This window comes from Leucopleurus acutus (genome assembly GCF_964270905.1).
Source record: "Leucopleurus acutus genome assembly, chromosome: 16".
NCBI lineage: Eukaryota > Metazoa > Chordata > Mammalia > Artiodactyla > Delphinidae > Leucopleurus > Leucopleurus acutus.
Window position 1 is genome coordinate 32,418,724 of NC_139158.1, and position 21,809 is coordinate 32,440,532.

At 43.3% G+C, this 21,809-nt stretch overlaps 1 protein-coding gene across 17 annotated transcripts in view; it reads right to left on the reverse strand.

Moving 5' to 3' along the window:
* RBFOX1 (RNA binding fox-1 homolog 1) overlaps nt 1-21,809 on the reverse strand; it is a gene marked incomplete at both ends in the record, with an annotated part of 1,093,433 nt that overhangs the window by 35,961 nt on the left and 1,035,663 nt on the right. For 13 of the 17 annotated variants that reach the window (XM_082857460.1, XM_082857469.1, XM_082857464.1 and 10 more), the window contains 2 exons: nt 10,003-10,042; nt 20,341-20,473. In XM_082857460.1, the coding sequence (XP_082713586.1) occupies nt 10,003-10,042; nt 20,341-20,473 (173 nt within the window). Of the gene's footprint in view, nt 1-3,579; nt 3,623-10,002; nt 10,043-20,340; nt 20,474-21,809 lie in introns of all 17 variants that reach the window. The other 4 variants (XM_082857458.1, XM_082857461.1, XM_082857467.1 and 1 more) reach the window with 1 other exon arrangement.

A 21,809-nucleotide genomic window follows, 5' to 3' on the forward strand; every position in this document is an offset into this window, starting at 1 on the left:
GGAGAAGGGTTCTCACCCTCACTGGAAAGGGGCAATTCAGGACAGACTGCGATGTCAGAGGGCATCTAACAGCATAAATAACTGGTGTAATGGGGGGATTTAATGGTAGGGTTTTGGGTGAAGGAGTTCATTATATTTGGCTCTAGGTATAGGATAGAAAACAGATGAACGAGAAAACTCCAAGAAGCGTCGCTATCACTTACACAGCAATTCCAAAAAGCTAGTTTCTCCTTAATCAAGTTCCTTCTTTGGATCATGCTAGAGACGATACCTCCAAGACATGCTGACAGATAATCACCAATAATTTGGAGCCAGTATTAAAAAAAAAAAAGTCTCCCTTGAAAAACAATGTGAAAGTTAAAAAAAGAGGTCTTAGCCAGATACCACCTGGTGTTCCAAACACCATGTCCTCTAATTAGGAATGGAGAAACTCATTAAATGTGCTGAGGAGATGGAAAACCAAAGCAATTGTCACACCCAGCACCAAGCAGATACAGAGTGATGCGCTGAGGAATACAGACCGATGGGCTGAGGGAAAATCGGGGTCACCAGAGTTCTGGAGCCATTCTTTTCATCTGCTTGCCCATCTCTTCAGCTTTCATCACGCAGCCATAAAAGACACAGGTCTGCAGGTATGTATGTTCCTGAACTTAATGAGGAAGGGAGGGGCTGGCATTGGCTTCCTGATTGCTAGGAGGCCTTAGCTGCAACCAGCTGAAAGCTCTGAACGGAGAAAGTTTGAGTGTGTGTTTTATTTTTTCTTTCATTTCCAGAACGGAAAAGAGAAGTTATTGCAAAGTTCTTTGCATGAAGTTCCGTGTCAATCAATCATGCCTTGGTGACTGTGAATTTGGTCCCAGTAAAGATTTCTGGCCACGTCCTGCTTGCAAACCTTCTTTGAACTCTGTAGGACTCCCCCAACTTCTGCAATGTTTTCCGTCAATGGAAGTAGGTAGCAAGTTTGATAAGTGGGAAAAACTGTGGCAGTGCAAATAGAATACACCTAAAACAAACCTCACTATTAGGTTGATACTTATTGCATGAATATAAAATGGATGTGTGTACACCTGGGATCCTTCAGAGGGACTTATCTATAACGCTTCAGGAAAGATCCATCCTCTGTATGTCTGCCTAATGACTTGGCCATTTAGAGAAAATAAATGTGTGTTTCCATGCAAGACAGGCACAAGTGGTCAATGTCCTGATACTTATCTTTGTTATTCAAGAATGTGTTTACAAGTATTCCTGATTCATGAGTCAAGGTCATAGTTTGCTAAAGTCTGTGGAACCAGTGGAGAGATTTTGACCTTGGTCAGTGATCTTCGTGCTGTCCAGCAGACCTGACGATATCAGAAATGTTCTATCTCTTTGCTGTCCAGTATGGTAGCTGCTTGTCCTAAATGTCTACTGAACCCTTGAAGTGTGGCTGGTACACCAAATGGAGTTTTTGATTTCTTTAAGTTGAGTTCATTTGAATTTAAATGTACACAACCACATGGGGCTGGTGGCTACAGTACTGGACAGTCCAGGCCTAAGTGATCCCTGAAATATGTAATAATTGGAAAAGAAAAGGACTGGATGGCTGGGTGTCACCACATCTATATACTGCATTGTCTTCGTTCGCTATTTTTCTTCTGTATGAAATCCATTTAAGGGGAAAACCAGAGTTGTGTATTAACTCCGTATATGTGTTCATACACTGTAAAGTAATAAAAAAAAATACAAATTGCTTTAATTAGCCGTTCTAACAGGTGACTCTAATCAGTTTTATTGCCCTATATTTTGCAGCTCGTTGAGCAAAGCCAAAGCTTCTGCAAGGTTCTGGAGTAATGTCTGAAAAAAGAAGCACTCACTCCTATCTGCGGTCACCAAACCATGTTCACATTGAAACTGGTCCTCCCAGACCTTAGGACAAAAAAATGCATCCTTGACAAGTAGATTTTTCCCACCACCAAACCAAAGGTAAAAAAGGGATGACAAACACAAAATGGTCTACACTCCCTACTCCCAAAATGTACTCACTTTCACATGCTAGGCAGCAAAATACAAGTGTGAACTTATAGAACATACACATTTTAAATGTCATTATGGATTTCCCCTCTCAACCTGGCCACCACCACCAGATGTGGCCATGGGAGATACTGACTCACATGGTCAGAAACACTTCCTTTGTTAGCAAGACTTCTGGAGGTCCACTGGGGGAAGTTATCAACTAAGAACCTTTAATGATACACCAATGAACCATTTTCAAAATTGTACTTGGTGGGATATTCATAGTGGCAGGGAAGGGCAAGGTTTCATGACCAAACAGGTTTGGGAGATGCTGAGCGAAATGAAATGAAACTGGATACTCATTTGTGGAACTTTGTAAAGCATTATTAATGAGCCCTGTGGCTCTCCATTGCATCACAGAGTGGTTTGACAACGGAAATCACACGTTTAAACTTGAGAGCATACTTTTGGAAAAAGATGTTCAAATATCCAAACGGCGAATTGCTTAGGAAGTGGGGTAAAATTTTTGGCATTGGTGGGGACACAGGGATTGGGTAGGGCTTTTCCTTTCTGAGAACATCCAAGGATCTCACTTTGTCTAAAACAGGTGGATTAATAATATACATAAAATTGATTCACTATAATGACATTTAAAGAACATCTGCAAAATGTAAAACATAAATATAAATCATTACTCTTTTATCTGCATATGTTCAGCTATTTTTGAAATATGGCAATAGAAGTCCTGTTTTCTTAGAAAGTGAAAATAAAAGTTGATGTCAGGAATTTTAACTATTTGGTCCTCTCCTAGGTCCAAGTACCCGTTTTTTATATTAGATTTCTTATTAAAACTTGATTAATCTCACAGTAAAAAAAAAAGTACCTTCTTAATTGACTTAATACTGAACCAAAACGAGGATGCAGGTTACAGGGAAACCCATGTAATAAAACTCCCACTGATCATTAGTTTTCATTCCTCTTTCCTTTTATTTGACAGTTTTAATGTTGGTTTTAGACCTAGCCAGCTACACTTCGATGGATGTGTTGATTTTTTTTCTGTTTCCTTCCTACAAGTTCGTTCATTTGGGTGTTGCTTCAGCAGTGGGAAATAGGTTTCAGAGCTACGGCAAAAGTTGTGAAATAAATTTATAAGAAGCTACAATGAACCAGGGCAAGTTATGTTAGCTATGCTGACTCTCAATGCTGGATGTATAAAAGGCTTTTTGGTTTAACCATCCCAGTTGACTCCAGGAACCTACTAAAAAATTTTTTTCAGACTATTGGTTCAATGAAACCCTTGAATTATGTTCACTGAGTTTATATTCATTGAAGCCAGATACATTTTAAGCCAAGAAATGAAGAGCCAAGCCAGACCTTTTGACACACAATCTAGCAAAGAGGGAAACATTTCATGATGAGCATCTCTCTTCTAGAAGAATTCACATCAAAACTGGAAAATTCAGTTAAGTCTTTCCTCCTTCTATGTTAGAGACCATCTCCCCTCCCCGCAATTGTCTTGTTAGTAGGATTTCACAGCAAACCCACAATCAATAGTGATGAGTTTTTCCACCAGCCAGGATTTCATACCTGCAGCAATTTATTGCCATACACAGGCTCTTGATACACTACTCTATAAGGAAACAGAAATGTAATGTTTTTCAATGCAAAAATGAAATAAAAGAAAATGCATAAGTCAGACAGAAATTCCAGAGCAATTCATTTACAAGTTTGCTTCTCTTATTTCACTGAGACCTAAGAGTGACCCATCAAACCAAAAGAGACTAAGCAATGCCGAACCTTTTTTAGCTACAAAATCTCTGTAACTGAGAGTATCAAGACGGTGGGGCTGGGGATCAAACCGCACTCACCGTATTTGTGTTATAACCTGTGTTTATTTTTAAAGAAGAAAAAAGGATATTTTCATGGCTTCTTCCCCTACCAGCATATTTCAATAGTTCAAGTTAACTCGCTCACATTTATCTCTTTATCTCATGATTGGAATTCTCTGGAACACCTGAGGATTTAACTTTGATGCCTAATGATTGAGGTAATTAGGATGACAGCACAGTAGCAACCATAACTGTATCAACGCCTTTATATTTTTTAACTTTAATTTCATGTAATAACACAACACAATTGCATTTCATGAAACAATGAATCACAATGAAGCTATCAAAGCTGCTTTTAACATATATGACTAGAAACATTGTGTGTGTGTGTGTGTGTAATATATATTTTTTATATAGTCTGGCTTTTCTTTCCAATTTAGTTCTACTTAGCCTTCCTTTTTAATTTAAAATCTACATTTATGGAACTACAACTGTAAAAGTTCTTTCTCTCTCTCTCTCGCTTATTTGAATGTTTCAAGTACAGATATTATTCCCTGTGGCTTGTCCACCCCATACACTCTCCATTATCCTCTCACTTCTCACCCTCCCCCTTTCCTTTCTTTCACTGCATTTCTCAAGTTTGCTCAATAGGGACAACAGTGTTACTCTGTTGGCCCAGGGCTTAAGGATTGAACTCGGCAATTAGATCACATGGGCTCAAACCCCAGTGACAGTGAAGATTTCTGAACAAATAATTTCATCTCTTTCCTGAAAAAAGTTTCCTCCTCCGGGGAAAAAAAAAAAAAAAATGGAGGTGATGGGTAATGAGATTGCTCCTTGATAGGACCATGTGCAGAGGGAATGAGGTGATGTAACAGTTGAGTGTCTTGTCTCTTACACAGGTCCTGCTTAACTTCTGGATGGGCTGTTGCCTCCTCCCCCATCGTTACTGACCAGCCTAATGACGACCCCCAGCTGGATCAGATCCTGAAAACAGGATCTCAGGAATAAACACTTGGGGTTTTTATCTGGAGAATTTTCTCTTCCCACCTTTCAATGCTACTGACACTTCCGTCCTGAGCTCAAACATCAGTGAAATGAGGACACCTTTTTAAGATCCATGGACAGCAGAGTGACATGAATGCAGAAATAATTGTATTTAAGTCATAGTGTCACCCAGAACCTTGTTATAACGGGATTTAGGCATGATGCAGAAATGCACTGGAATCTCATCCAGACATATTCACTAGGGAGCCTCTCAGGTGCATTGAGTGTTAGAAAGCTTAGGGCTTTTCTAATAAAAGGGAGAGAGGTTAACATTTATAGTCTATGTCATCAGGACTTCCCTGGTGGCATGGTGGTTAAGAATCTGCCTGCCAACGCAGGGGACACGGGTTTGAGCCCTGGTCCGGGAAGATCCCACGTGCCGTGGAGCAACTAAGCCCGTGTGCCACACTACTGAACCTGCACTCTAGAGCCCGTGAGCCACAACTACTGAGCCCGCATGTCACAACTAATGAAGCCCACGCGCCTAGAGCCCGTGCTCTGCAACAAGAGAAGCCACTGCAATGAGAAGCCCGCCCACCACAGCGAAGAGAATCCCCACTCGCCGCAACTAGAGAAAGCCTGCAATGAAGACCCAATGCAGCCCTAAAAAAAAAACAAGAAAGAAAAAAAAGATACCATTACTCTATATCATCTCTCTCTCTCACTCTTCCTCTCACTCTCTGGCTCTCTCTGCCCTCCTGCTCCCCCGTCTTCTCTTCCCTTCTTTCCAGTGCCCAGAACTCTACTCTCTTACTTTTGTTTCTACTGAGAGTTTCTCAGATCTTTTTTAACAGCTCTATTATCATTTCCTTCTCTGCATTTTCAATAGTTATCTTTTGATCAAATGCCATATTCTTTGCTATCTCCCTGAGCAGGTGAAAACACTTGTCTTGGTTCAGTTCAGTTCAGCAACCCTCATTTTCAGCTCGTTGATTGATGCCAGCCTTATGAGATCTCTAGCTTCACCCCTAAATCTAATGGATTGCTTTGCAGGTCCTGGGGACGTGGTCCTTCAACTTTCAAATGGTTGATCATACCCATGTATCGCTTCTCCTATTATTTATATATTTTTTCATTAACTTGGCCCACTTTTTTTTTTTTAATTGACGTATAGTTGATTTACAATGTTGTGCCATGGCCCACTTTTTAATTCAAAAGAATTTATGGAAATGGGTACCACTAAACAATGAGTGAATTTGTAGGTTTGATAGGCTAGTGATAGAAGCTCAATTCCTACCTTTCAAAATACTAAAAGTGTGTGTGTGTGTGTGTGTGTGTGTGTGTAGTGTGTCCTCAGGTAGAAGGGACCCAAGTGACGACTTCTGTGACCCTCCTTGCTGACTCAAACCCCTTGTGTCCTCTGACGTGTGGCCATCTGCACTGGGCCTGAGCATAACAGGCCGCATTTCCCCTGCAGGGCTGGGCTCCCAAGTGAGATGATTCTTCTCTGCACTCAGCCCAAAGGAGCGGCCCTGGTTTTGAACCTTAGCTTCTAGCTCACAGCATCTTCTTACAAATCCACTGCCTCCAGCACTTTCAGGATGTCCATGATTATCACTCTCTCTCTCACTTCAATCTTCTCTTCCCTGAAAAGTTTAAGAGGAGCTAATTCTAGGTAAGGGGGATTGCTAGTTACAGGGACCCTGCGGGTCTTTCAAATCCTCTGTGCTTTGGCAGGACTGGGAGATGCCAGAGGGCTCCACCATCAGGTGGGAGGGATGGGGACCTTGGACGACAAAGAGGAGAAGGAGTGGAGAAAGCAGGGTATGTACAAAAGGTCAGTCGTCTGGTACCCATGCTGTTATAGTTGCTGGGTTGCTCTGATCCACTGTCAAGGCTGAGGATAACCGGGGCAGGAGGATTTGGAGAGCAGCCTCCCCTTACTTTCCTTAAAAGTAACCAAAGCCAGAAGCTTATTACTCTGCCCAATAAAATGAAAAAGAAATAACTGGTTTAGACCTATTAGAGGGGACCAATGTGTCTAAGACATGTCCCAGGTCTTCTCAGGATGGCCCTAGACCTATTTATTGTGCACTATTTTTTTAACACCTTTATTGGAGTATAATTGCTTTATAATGTTGTGTTAGTTTCTGTAGTACAACAAAGTGAATCAGCTATACGTATACATATATCCCCATACCCACCCCTTGCGTCTCTCTCCCACCCTCCCTATCCCACTCCTCTAGGTGGTCACAAAGCACCGAGCTGATCTCCCTGTGCTAGTGCACTATTTTTAATGAGATCAAACGAGCAAACCACACACTTCCTTTAAATAAAATAGAACCTTGCGTGCCTTTTTATGAACCTCTTTAATCATCATTTCTTTAAAAGAAAATGGAGCACGGGGGACATTTCTAATCATCAGAACATACCAGTATCTAAAAGGAGGTAGGGGTAGCAGCTTGAAATAGCACATTCAAGATTATAATATACTTCTGGCCAGGATGAATCCTGCACCATAAGCTTTAGAGTGCAGGAAATATTCATATTCTTTTTTGCCTTAAATCAACTTAAGGCCATCTATGAGCCTTGGTTTGCTGCCCTGATGGGGCAGAGTCTAGTTCATCACTGTCCCCCACATACATACACCACCCATGCAGCAAGATTCCAAAGCCGCCTTCAGATACAGAGTAAAGTATTCCAGAAGCTACCTTCCTGGAAAGAGGACAGAAATGTGCTGCGTAAACAAAGCTAAAACTTCATATTTCAGTTAGCTTTTCCGCCACCGAATTGCCTGTTTGGAGCTGCCTCCTTAAAATCTTATCATCATAACATGAACAGTGGGAAAAATATATAAATGTTTTTGGCTAGTAGGGTGGCTTGATAAAGGCATAAGGGACAGATTTCTAAGCCTTGGCACCAGGAAACTCGGGGCTTGAAGTTACTGACGCAACTCTGTTCATCCAAACCTCACCCAGTGGGAAGCAAAACCCCCAAAAGGAACCGAAAGCACAAAGGGACTTTTTTGGAGCTTTTCTCCCTGAATGGAGTTTCTCTTTCCACCTTAGTCTGGATGCTCTCCTCTGAGTCCCTTTGCTCTCTCTACTTGCCTTGTTCTCGCGGCTTTTCATTGGTCGCAACCAATGCAGATGTTCTCTATCTGTTACTCTCGCCCATTCTTTTTCCTTATTTGTGGGCTCCTACTGCCTGTACCTTCAGGAAGCTTCTACTTCCTGTTATACAAAAAGCTATGAGGCAGGGCTTCCCTGGTGGCGCAGTGGTTGAGCGTCCGCCTGCCGATGCAGGGGACACGGGTTCGTGCCCTGGTCCGGGAGGATCCCACATGCCGCGGAGCGGCTGGGCCCGTGAGCCATGGCCACTGAGCCTGCGCGTCCGGAGCCTGTGCTCCGCAACGGGAGAGGCCACAACAGTGAGAGGCCCGCGTACCGCAAAAAACAACAACAACAACAAAAAAAAAAACTAAAAAGCTATGAGGCAAGGAAGAGACACCAATTTGACCTACCCATAGGACAGCACAAATAATTCAATAAGTCATTGTCATCTTACAAATAATTCAATAAATTATTGTCATTTTATAGAGACGGGAACACTCAGTAAATGGCAGCTAATAATTGTAATGTGTTTGATTTTAGCTAGGCTTAGTAATGTCCACATGTTTTTTCCCCTTGGGTGAGTGTTGATGAAGATAGTTTTCCTTTCTGTGTATTTTCTTTTTTTCTAATTTCTCCATCCCTTCTCTACTCTGCTCCATTTCCCAAATTTAAAAAAAAAATGTCCTAAACTAAGTCCTAACTCCCTCCATTTGCATCCTCTATCCAGAGGCTACCCTAGGGGAAGGGTATAGACTGATGTTGGGGTTCATGGGTTAACTGAGGATTTGGAGGAGGTCCAGCCTGTTTAGCCCCTGCCTGCTTCTCTGTTTAAAATGGTATAAACTCAAAGTTTGGAAAAAGAGGACTTGAGAAGGAGTGGATGGAGCTACACACACAAGAAGGAAATAGGTTGTTCCCTGGGTGAATAAAGAACATGTAGGTTGCTCTTTCATTTCATTAAGGGGGGAAAAAAAAACCTAACCCACAGATTATAATAAATGTACTTGATGCAATTATAATAAAACCCAAGTTCATCATTGATGGAGATTAATACTCTGCCTCAAAATTGTAATTATTTGAAATTCGAAGGGAAGGAAATTAAATAACTAGTGTCTTTCCTATTTTCTAGTAAATTGCCTCAATTTGATCAGAAATATGGTTACATTTTTCTTTGTTATCTAATCTATAAAACAACAAATATGATTCCACTGAATTTATTTGAGGTCCCTCGTAATAAAAATGATATGATTTAGAAAATACCCCCCAACCCCACCCATTTCTTTTAAATTGTGTTTATTCCAAGTCATTTTCAAAACATTGAGGCTAATATCATACCATGGGTGAATAACTACCTCTAGATCAAGTTAGGTAAATTTAATTATGGCCCCATAATGAGAAGCATCCTCCTCTTCTCTAAAAGTGAAAAGCTTAATAAAGTGGTACCATTTAACAAACAATTCTAAATTGGACAAATAATTCTAAATCAGGTAACTGTTTGGGGGAGATGGAGGGAATAAAGAGTTGAAAAAAATAAGAGTTGAATGCTCAAGTTGGCCTGTATTTTGTTAGGAGATATTTCTTGCTAAAATCATCAGTGGGAGAGAGAGAGAGAGAAACGGGGTTTGGGGGAAGAAATATCTTTCTGGGGCTGTAGTGATCAACAATTAAATATATTTACAAGAAAACATCCAAAACATCAGCCATGAAAATATATTTTCACCCTCTACAGCTGGTAACTACAGCTGTCATCCTACATATTATACTGAAACCACACAGACCATACTGAGAACTTCAGAGAGGATTTCTTTTTGAAGGAGGGTCTTTAACTTGACATGGGAAAAATGTCATCTTTTGGGGGAAGGTGTTTTGCGTTTATTCTGAAGTTAATCAGGGAGTTAATGCCACTCACTCAACAGCACGATAGCTATCATGAGCAGAAGGCCTTCAGTCCTCCAAGCCTTTGACCTCTTTCTCACAGGAAGAGGAAACGGGCGGCACCCAGTAGAGAAATTTGCAGCAAACTTGTAAAAAGAATGACTCGGGAGGAAACAAGGATGGCATGCACGTTAATGAATACTTACATAAATGTCTGCACCATAAAATCCATCCTGGTAAACAACACTGCAAGGGTGCACACACAAAGAAAAACATTCATATTAGTGCATTTCCCCATGCAGACACACCAACCCCTGCACTGGCGAAGTTAGTCTGGTCACAAGATCCGAAACACAGGAACCGAGGATCGTTTTCAGATTGGTTAAGGAGGTTGGAGACAACGGCAGTCCATCAGACTGAGAAAATTAGGCTGGGGTTCGGTGTCGGCCCAGAATCAGGACATGGTGGCGTGCTGGGTACCAGACTTTCCAATCTTTCCGGAGGGGTGCAGAAATGCAGAGAGGATTCACGTTTATTTTAAGTGACGCACGCAGATATGAGGATCGGGGTTTGCATTCAGCCAAACCACCTAGGTCCCCCCGGAAAAAAAATCATCTGCTTAAAATATATGATCGATAAGAGCAGGCGTACGGATGTCACATTTTCAGTACGGGTTAGAGCTGAGTGACCTCAGGGGCACTGCACAATCCAGACGGTCTCAGAAACTTTCTTCTGTATTCTTTCACACTCTTGTATTCTATTTGGTAATTCCACGTGCCCCTCTTTTATGGCACATGTAGAATATCTCTAATTATGCGGGTGTGTGAACAGGTGTGTAGATGTGTGTGCAAAATATATGTGTCCTTTTGTATATGGGTATACATATACATATACATATATGGGTATACATATACATGTATATGGGGCCATGGTGCGTATATATGCATATGAATGTGTGCATTACTTTGAACATGTAAATGCATACGTGTGTGCATGTGTATACCATGTACATACATATACGTGCATGTGTGTGCATGTGTATATGAATGTAGATATTGTGCATATGATGTGTGTAGTAGTGTGTGCACATCTGTGTGTACGTGGGCTCATGAGTCATGTGTGTGTACACGCCTATGTCTGTGTGTATATTCGCATAAATTATAACCAGACTAAGCAGACTCCCACATAATGATTGAACAAGCCTGGCCTCACAGCAGCTCTCTGATTCCTGTCCATTTAGTCATCTCAGAGAGAAGGGACTTCACAGGACGGGGTAAATAAAAGATCTTGGACTTTTCCAGAAGTTTTTTGGTTTACCTCGAGTGAAATATCCAGGAAAAGAAGCTCACAGCTCTGTGCTCCTAGGAAACTGACTTAAAATTCCTAAGCATCAAAACGGGTTTAATGAGGATCCCATGTAGCCTGCGCACCTCACAGGCCTTTGTGAAGATCCCAGAACATCTCAAATACAAAAATGCGGGTTTCTAAGGCATGTTTCCAAAGGATAGCAGTTGTTATTAATAACCTTCCCTGATCTCTTCCCCTGGAATTTACAGATGATTTATGATTCTGTCAAATGCGCCCCACCGCAAATTCTCCAATGCGCCCCACCGTCGAATGGAGCTGCAGTCCTAACAGAAGCAGGACTTTGATTACCGAAGGATTCCAGCAGGTTTCAGGAGCAGAGTGGACCCGCAGGTAAGCCAAGCATATCGAGAGCCAAGGGGAGACACTCGACAACACACACATGCACACACGCACACGGCAGTGACACTGGTTTGCTGGAGAACACTGCAGCGTGCTTCTCAGAGCTTTTCAGAGTTGATTGGTTAAACCCCAAGCACCATCATCTTTAAAAACGGGGCAGGGATTTCACATGCTAAGGAGGTCAGTAGGAATCGCTTTCAGCTGTTTTTGTTTGGATCGAAAAGGCGCTCCGGTTCACAAGAGCACTTGTCAAGCAGCGTCAAACCCTAATCCGAGATACAGAGGTAAGTGGCATCCTCAGCTAGGCTTTGATTCCTCTTTCAACGTTTCCAACATAAAAAGATACTGCCTGTTCGGGGTCAGAAGCCAGGGCTGGCCTCTGCCAACAAGACTGGGCCCAGAGCTGATCATTCAGCCAGATCAGAACAGCACTGTCCATTCCTCCATGACATCACGCCCTTGCAAGTGCTGGTCCTTGTGCCAGGGAAGCCTTATCTCCTGATAACCTCATCCAAAAGCAGAACACCATTCAAGAGCCAAGTTAGAGAGGAAACGCACGGGCATCTGGGTCACAGCCTCAGCAGTCAGCAGCTATGCGCCCTGGGACTAATGACCTAAGCTACCTGAGCTTCACTTCTTCATCTGTGAAATGGGGAAGGAGGTTAAGTGCCCACGTCAAGGGAGGATTGAGTTAGGTGATGTGTGCAAAGCGATGAGCGAGGTAGTTGCCAACAAAGTTCTAATTAAATATCACATCGCTATGAGCTTTATCCAGTGCCCACCCCAAGCGGAGTTCTTCCTCCTTCCTGTGAACACCAGCACCACGTTTTCCAATCCTCAAATCCTCACTTGGTCCAACAATTTTAAATATTGGTCAAATATTAAAGGCATTTGTGTAGGCAGCTCATTTCGCCCTGAAAGTTGCACCCAATAGCTTACTCGACATTCTATCCCACTTGATGGCCAACACATTGCTTTTCACACTGAAGATGTAAGTATCTATTGAGTGAACACTGCCCATAGTTTAAAGGGGGGGTTGGCCATTAGTAGGTGACAGAAGGTGACACAGAGCAATTCTAGGTAGAATCTTCATCTGGTTATTCAGCATCAATGGCTGTTGTCAATGGGGGGGGGGGGGTAAGATTCGAAAACTGGACCCTGGGACTTCCCTGGCAGTCCAGTGGTTAGGACTCTGAGCTTCCATTGCAGGGGGCATGGGTTCGATTCCTGGTCGGGGAACTAAGATCCCACAAGCCACGCAGTGAGGCCAAAAACAAACAAACAAACAATAAAACCCCCAAAACCTGGACCCGGACTTAGGACACCAGTGCAAGAGGCTAGACAGAATGCGATGCACATGTGAATATATTAATATTTAACCAAACATTAATATACATTCAAATATGGGAAGGGATGCCTTTCTCTAAATATTTGTAGAGGGGGACTCCATCTGTGTCTGCTCTTGCAGACATTGGGGGCTGTTCCAGGGGGCACAGGACCAGGAGTTGCTGAGGCAGAGCTCTGGCTGAGAAAAGGGCCCCTTCTTTCATCAGGACAAGGTCTTGCGCACTGTGGCCAGCTGCGTGCCTCCATGGCAAGCCTCTTGGTACCAACAGCTCCCAGAAGTCAGTCAGGAACAGGCCCCGATGTTTGCCTTAGGCTTGTTCAGCCAGGTGACCTGGCTGCCACGCTCTGCCCTCCACCATGGACCACAGAAGATTACTCAGGGACTCTGACATCCCACGTTTACAAGACAGAGAACCAAAGGGAACATGCGATCTGGCGTCTCATTTGAACAGACTCAAACAAACTGACTGATGAGCCCTATTCCTCTGCTGTTGAAATGCTTACTACACTCCAACCAGGATGCTGAGGCTCAGGGCAAGTCCACCAGCTAAGGCTGCCCCCAGGGAGCTTACAGGGAGGCACAAAGCCAGGTACCCTGGTGTAAGGTGGCAGCCGCGAGAGCTGCTGCAGAGGAGGGGAATGATGGCGCTCTGACCTGGTAATGGAAGGAGGAGGGCTGGCATCAGAGGTGAGGGAACCCCAGCGAACGGCCCAGAAACCCCAGCGCCTGAGCTAGTTCAAGAGGAACTAGGGAGGAAAAGCAAGCCAGGCAAAGGGAACAGCCAATGCAAGGTCCGATGTCTACAGGGTCCAGGGCATAATTTCTAGTTTGGGGGTGTTCAGAGGCTCAGCCAACTGTGGTGGCTTCCCTAAGAAAGGAAGTGGAGAATTCTAGCTGCTCTTACAAACCGCCCAGGGTAGGGACTGCTGGTTTTCACTATGGGCAACACCTGCACAGTTTGGAGAGAAACGAACCAGAGGGTGAGTGATCTACCTTCACAACGACTCCAAAAAACTAGGAACCGATACGGCCATCCTCATTGGCCGCATGAAACAAAGCCACTTGATGGGCTGCGAGTTTCATCACGATACTGTGTGTTTTTTTGCCAAGTCATAGCACGAATGTGATCGCTACGAGCCCTCACACCTAGAGAGCGATTCCTCTGTGTCCGTACCTAGTCTGACCTAATTATCATTATCCCATCTAATCCTCAAAATACCTCTATGAGACGGATAATGTTATTATAGCCTCTTTGGACATCAAGAGAGTGAAACGGAGAGAGCTAGGTACTGACGAAGAAGCTGGGATTCTAGCCCAGGTTGTATTGGCTTCACAGCCCACATTTTTAATTGCCATGGCAGGCAGCAGTGGTCAAACTTCAGCAGGCATCAGGACCACCTCGAGGGCCTGTTAAAACACAGATGGCTGGGCCCCATGCCCAGCCCAGAGGTTCTGAATCAATAGATCTGGACGGCGGGGTGGGGAGGCTGGGTCTAAGAATTTGCATTTTTAACAAGTAATGGGACGCTGACGCTGCCGGTCCTAGGACTAATAGGCTTATTGCCCTACGGAGCACCAACCTCCACGTGTCATTTTACTTTACATTTGAGACAACCCTGAAGGTCAGCTTCCAGGTCCTATTCTAAATAGGAGCTGGTTATAGGCAAGCTCTTACAAAGTCCCATGTTGGTTTTCGAGAATGGATCCAAACATTTTTTTAAAACCCCACTAAACAGGTGCATATGTGAAGGGAAATGAGGGCAGGGGATGATGTCTAATGCATAGCTATCAATAAATTAGCCACATCCCAGTACAAGAGAAGAGAGTTGCCATCATGCATTGAACAGGTGCAGCCTTATTTTAATGCAGAGGCGGTCTGTCTAGCCATGCAAAGGTAACTGTAATCTCTTCGGAATTGCAATATGCTTTCACAAGAGCGTGATGCAAATGCACATCTCATTTTCTTAGAAAGGTAATAACAGGAGTTAAATATTTGAATGAATGCAAGCAGGGAATGATTGCACTATAGCAAATTAGTTTACTTTATAAAAAAAGGAAAGAAAGAAATCATGCGATGCCCAAACTATACAATCTGTTTGGGTAACATAATATATCCCAACCACAAATACATTCTTGAAGGAAAGGTTATGTAAAGCTGCTTTATCTTACTGCCCATTCCAAGTGGAAAATAATATTTTTAATGCATTCAAATCTAGTTGTTTCTGAATGGATATCAGGTGGGTCCATACACTCACTAGCATTTGTATAGAATTGGGCAGTGTATGTACACTGACATTCTCCTGGGGAAAATACGTATTTTAATTAGATTATCAAAGGCATCTGTGACATCCCACATTCTCCCCCCAAATTTAAGAACCACTGACTTAGAGCGTTTGTCTTTAAATGCACTCAATTAAGAGGCTTTTTTTTTTTAATGTAAGAGGTTACATTTTAAAACTGGCTGAGAATTTAAACAAGAATTCACGGCAAAACCAAAAAAGCTAAAGAGAATTCTGGAAAGTACTCTGGGGCTAGGTGATGATGACCTGATGTTTATGTTCATCGAGAAACGTCCCAAGCATCAGATAATACAATCTGAGGATAAGACATTTATAAATTAAAACCAAAAAACATGGTTGATTTACAGAAAGAAAGGTTTGCACACACCGTTCTAAAGGCTTCTTCAGGACCTAACCTGAAAGCACTCCCAAAGGCTCTGTGTATGGGCTTCATTCTTGCACTGACCAACTGTAAGAAGTTTTTTCCTGGGATACCACCATATCTTTCTTGCACTTAGAGTAGCATATTCAGCTCAAAATACTTCTCATGGTAACTCTGAGAGGTTGTACATACATGTGACATAATTAATGACTTGAGAATGTACAAAATGTCTTGCTCAAAAATATCCAGAGAGCCAAGATAAAAACCCTATAGCAAATGCTGGGTGCTTAACTTAGAAGAAGAATAACTTTAAAAATCTCCTATGGTTCTCTACATCCCTAGCCCCATACAATGTGATTGGTACATAGTAGGAACTTGATAAGGTGCTGTTAATTAATTAAGTAATTAAGAACAAGAACTTGGTGAGGCCAGTCTCATAGGGTTTTGTGGGGAGAGGATTGAGGTTTAGTTGCTGTCCTGTAACATCCGATGTTGTACTGAGCCTGTGTATGTGTCTCTTACGCTTCTACCTTCCGTCTTCATCCACACATCATCAGCCTGCCAGCTCCCTTGGATGACAACTACCCAATGGGTAATTTCTCCCAAATATGAGTCCTAGGAAGACAGACTGGACATGGTAGCCATTTATCTAAACAGACTCCAGGAGCAAATGCAAGGAGAAATATGGACGACTTGGGCCATTTAGCTCTCCCTGAGACTGTTCACTAGTTAATATTTTATTTCCAATCTACAGATTCCATAAACCACTGAAGTGCCTCTGTCCAAAGCCGTCTCTGTGGCGTATGGGGAATGGAGGTCTGTGAACTGTAGGAGTCCCCCAGCCAATGGGTACGTGACTCATGGAAGGAAAGATATGGGTACTCAACATAAGCCAGAGGGGACCCTTGAGAAAGAGGAGGGTATGAGCAGCTAATAAAAAGTCAATAACCACGTTAACAGCAACAACAGTAGCTACAGTTCACTTAACACATGCCATTTGATGGAACTGACTAAGTTGTAACCTTACCTGCATCTCCCTATTTCATCCTCTATCAACCCTACGGAAGCAGGTGTAGTCTTCACTCACCTGCTAAGGCAACTGTGCCTGCAGAGGTTAAGACAGCTACCCAGGGCAGTATGAGATAGAAAAGCAGGAGCCAATCTCATCTGCCCCATAGTCTGTGTCTTTATAGGATTGTAACAATCTTATAGACTGTGTAGACATTAGCTTTCTAACTCATCACCCATTCTCACTCAGTTAATGCTGGCAATCACTAAGGGGTTGGTTGGGCCAATCTAGGGCTTTCCTCTCATTCCTGTGATCCCTGGTCCAAGTAGAGCCTTCCCCCCGCCACCAGGAGTGATCATGAATTAATGTCCCAATAACTTTCTATTTAGCTATGTGAGAAAGAGGAGACAGTGCTCTTCATAACCTACATTCTTTACTTGCTGGGAGAAATTTCAGAAAATATCAGGACGTGGAGGGAAAAACCAAATCAGTAAAAGGAAATGTAAGAGCATCCTTAGTGACTCCTCCTGGGTGACTATCTTGACGTTGGATACTTCCAAGGTCACTCAGGGCTTCACAAAGGTGGCCTTGGAGGTTCTGTGGATTTTTTTTCAATCTCTCAGAAAAAAAAAAAAAAGGAAGCTATACCTGGACATAGGATAAATGACATTCTTCGTTGCAATTTTAGTAACAGTATTCATATTGGATACTTCATGGAAAACAGAGGTTTAGGATGACAGATATGTCTTCAATTGGTGACAATGGGAAAAATAGATTCTTCCTTAATAAATGCAGGTTTTTTATGAAAAGATGGGGGCCTCTGAGTATGAGGGAGCATCGCAGAATGAGAGCTTAATGTGGCAGTTTAGGAAATGACTGGATTTTTCCTGATTGGATTTTCTTTCTTTTGTTTTCTTCTTTGGTTTTAAACTTTTCAAATAAAAAATAAATTTTTTTAACTGAAGTATAATTGATTTACAATGGAAATGATTGGATTTCTTCTCTCTCTGGAAGCTTTCCGGAACCCAAGCTGGTGCTCACTCAACACCCTATCTTATCACTTATCACATTTGTTGAAATCGTTAGCATCTATGGTGTTCCCCGTGCCTGACTGTAAGAAACTCCTCCAAAGGCGCCATTTGCCTCAGCATCCTTAGCATAAGACAGTGCATCGAGCTGAGGGAAGCAATTAACTGGACTGGAGAAAAGACAGTCAAATCTAGAAATCAGGAAACTAAAGGACTTTGAAGACAAACAGCTACAGGAAATCCACACTATTCCTGGGACCACCTGAATCCTGCTAATGTCACCCTGGAAACAGAAATGGGTTTCCAACCTCTCTGCTACTTGCTTCCACTCAACATAGATCAGGGCGCTCTCGACTCCAGCCAATGTCTGCTCTGTGTCCTGCTCAGCTCTTTTCCTCTCCAAGATGGGCTGCCCCTCCCAGCCCCTCCCCCACCCCCCCCCACCGTGGACTCCTTCAGCCTAAGCCAATGAAGGGAAAGGAACCTTCATTGAAGATACTGAGTTCACACTTTTCCATTTAGTTTCAAAGCACTCCAGGCAGTTTGTAATCCAGCAAAACACCCAGGCAACTAGCTGAATTTCCTCCTTTTCAATCTGCTCTTATAGAACATGCACACATGGACACACACACCCTTAGCCCTTCTGAATTTCCTACTCTGCCCGTCTTGAGAATTTTGTCTTCCTACTAGGTGTGGTTTCAGAATTCCAACCATAATATTGCCAGTGAAGAGGCACAATTCACCATTACAACCAAAATGATTAGGAAGATCACTGGAATATTAAAATGAAATCATGTCCAAGGCAGTCACCAACAACGTGCTTCACCGCTTGGAGATGCCTGGTTCTCTCCCTGGCGAACATGGCATTAGTTATACCTGGTTATTGCCAGCAAAGAGCAAGTTCATTATTATAAGTTAGCAAATTTCAATTTTACAGCAGGTGCGTTACTCTGAGATTTTTATAAATCGTTCACATGAGGATAAGCCATACAATTTTATTTTTTTCTGCTCAATATAGTAGTGATATACTGAGGGTACATAGACCAAAAAGCCACAATTACCATCTACTAAGGTAAGATAATGATTTTCAGACAAACTAATGTGACACAAACATGCAATTCTGCATTTACGGCTTATGAATCTTGCTTTCATGAGCCTAAAGGGTAACTTATTTTTTCTTCATAACTCATGATGTGACCTTGGGAATAACAAATCTTTGTTTCTGCCTTTTTGAATCTAAAAATGGGCTCGACACTGTGGGCTGGAGATAATGATCATACTAGCAATGATTCCTTACAGTACACAGTCAGATACATAAGGCTTAGGACGTGGAGACGCACTGTTCTGGAGGGTTGGGAGAATTTAAGGCCGATTCATCCTTGGTTCGTTATTATCCTCCACCTTTTCGGTAAAAAAAAACTCTAATGACAATACAGAAATGATGGACATTGTCTTATTTCTCTGCTTTTATTTTCCCTTCCTGATGATTTCATCAAATTTCACTTCTTAATACTCTTAACTTTGTTTCACTGCATTCGTTTTTAAAACACTTCAAATGCTCTACTTGGGAATGCGTGAGATATGAATAAATAATGAACAAAGAGTGTTTCCCTTTGTCATCAGAATAGAGATGATCTAGGCTTATTCAGGTTTTCTAAAAGATGGATAAGCCAAAGAGCTATAGAAAATGCATTTAACCCTTTCACACAGTCCTGAATATAGCCAGATTCTTTCTAGAGACCAGAAAGCCAGTCTCCTGGCCAGACTGTGCTGGGTATAGCTGAGTTTTCCTTTGAGTGGTGCTATTGGCATTTGGGCCCTGTAACTCTTTGTGTTGGGGGGTGTGTTGGGAGGCTGTCCTGTCCTGTCCTGTGCATTGTAGGATTTTTAGCAGCATCTCGGGCCTCTACCCAGTAGATGCTATCACAACAAACAAAAATAAAAATGTCTCCAGACATTCCCAATGTCCCATGAGGACCACTGCCTTAGAGACTTCCCTCTCTCCGACTCCAGGGGACCAGAATGTTCTAGGAGGATTCCTAACAGTGAGGCAGAAAGGGTAGCACTTCAAGAAAGCAGCCCATTACGCCAGTACCAATTTTTTTTTCCTCAGCATTCACCACCATTCCTTGATATTCACTCGGCAACAGCAAAGTCCACGTACAGAAAGACCAAACGGGCCTTGGGGAACAAATCAATCTGCATTGTCCTCAGAGAGGGAAAAAGGAAGGCAAAGGCAATTTTGGAAAATCCAACTAAATGAGTCACTTCCAATTTCTTTGAACTTCAAGAGTTTGCGTTAGACTCGACACCTAATTCTCTCTTCTGGGCCAAAGGTTCATTCACCTTGAAGCACAAGATGTCTTTGGGGAGGGGGGCAAGACCGCCCCAGTGGATTGTACGTTTGAAACCCTCCTGTCCCTCCACCGAGGGATTCAAAGGGCAAATGTGATCCAACCTCCTTAATCACCAGATGTTTGCAATCATCAGAAAGACGTCTTGGGCTGTAACCATTTCTCTGTTCTCCAGCATTCAGTCTCAAAGAGAATTTACATAACAAAATGTGACATGTAGAATGCTTAAAGGCACCAACCATGACAAGACGAATTACACTCATTTTTCAAGACTCTTTGCAAGGTGCTGCACAGCAAGCGCGAGGGCTGCATGCCGGGCGGTTCCGGGAGGCGGGGTGGAGGGGGGGGCGGGCGGTCAAGGCCGGCATGCGCTAGATCGCACGCAAAGGGTGCTGGTGCGGGAGGCCCGCCCGGGGTCGGGGGGCTGCCCCACTTACCCGCCGTAGGCCGGGATCGGGGGCGGGGGCGCCGCGGCCCGGAAGGTGTTGTACACGGTGCGGCCGCGGCCTCGCAGGTGCGCCCCTCGGTAGGCGGCCGCGGCGGTGGCGGCTGGATACGGGAAGCCGGGCACTGCGGGCGACAGGAGAGAGCAGAGCTTTCAGAGGCACTCCTGCCTTTGAGGGAACCACCCGCCCCTCCCCACCCCCACTCAGGACCCTTCTCCCCACAGGCCAAGGCTGGACACCTGCCCCCCTTCCTTCCCAGAGTCAGGCTTCCAAAGGCGGGTAGGAGGGAGGAGACCAAGGTCTGATTCCAGAAAGGATGGGCTAGTTCAGCCCGTGGTCCCTGTGCCCAAGGTCAAGGACAGACCTTCACAAAGCATTCTTAATAACCAGAGAAAAGCTCACTGCACAAACTTAAATTTTTAAAAAGGTATTGCAACAGATTGCAAGATGTATGTGCAGTGTGCTCTCAAATCGGTCTACCTATCACCCATCTATGCACAGTGTGATATATATGTGGATGAGCACACACTATGCATGTGTATATGTACACATACATCTGTATAAGCATGTGTGCATGTGGAAGTGAATATATGTATATATGTGTATATACCACATACCTGGATGTTTGTGTGTGTATACATGTATGCATGCATGTGGGTATGTGAATGTGTATATGTGCATATTTATATATGTGTGCGTATTTATATAGTTATATATACAAATTCATATACATACATATTTCAATGTGTTTGTAGTTATCTCTGGGGCTGAACCTCATAAGTAAATGTTGTCTATTCATAGCTTTCCCCCAACCCATTTTAATTTTTTTTCCTTATTTTCCTTTATGTACCTATATTGCTTGTTAAAAATTTTAAATTGAAATACTGCGTTCCTAGGGACAAGTGTACACATCGTTGGTGTATGGACCTCCCAGGCTCCAAGAAACAAATTATTACTAAGGTCCCATCAGCCCCCTAACCATTTATACAGCTTATAAAACCATTTCTACCACAAACATAATTGCAGAGAAGTGTGGGAATTCAACTCTGAAGGAAAGGGTTTGGGCAGAGTTTTCTTCCCTGGGGGAAAACTCTCTGAGCAGAGTGACTTGGTGAGGAGTCAGCAGGGAAAGTAAGCCTGATGCTTGAGATCCCTGATAATTAACATGGCTTCCGCTGCCAGGGGTGTCATTCCTCCTAGGATGTCTGCAAATCCTCAGGCATCAGGGCCCTTGAAGCCTTCGCAACACCACCTCTGCCTTCCTGCTCTTTCTGTCACTGAATCTCACCCCTCTCACCATGCTGGCCATGCCTGTCCCATCCCACTTAGCAGCAGGCACTGTTGCCCACACTGAATCCCGTGGAGGGGATGCTTTTTTAGGAAACGACTGTCCCAGGAGCTCTATATTAAAGGCTCAGAGTCCTAAGGTAAGGGAAGTGCATTAACAGCATTAACCCAGA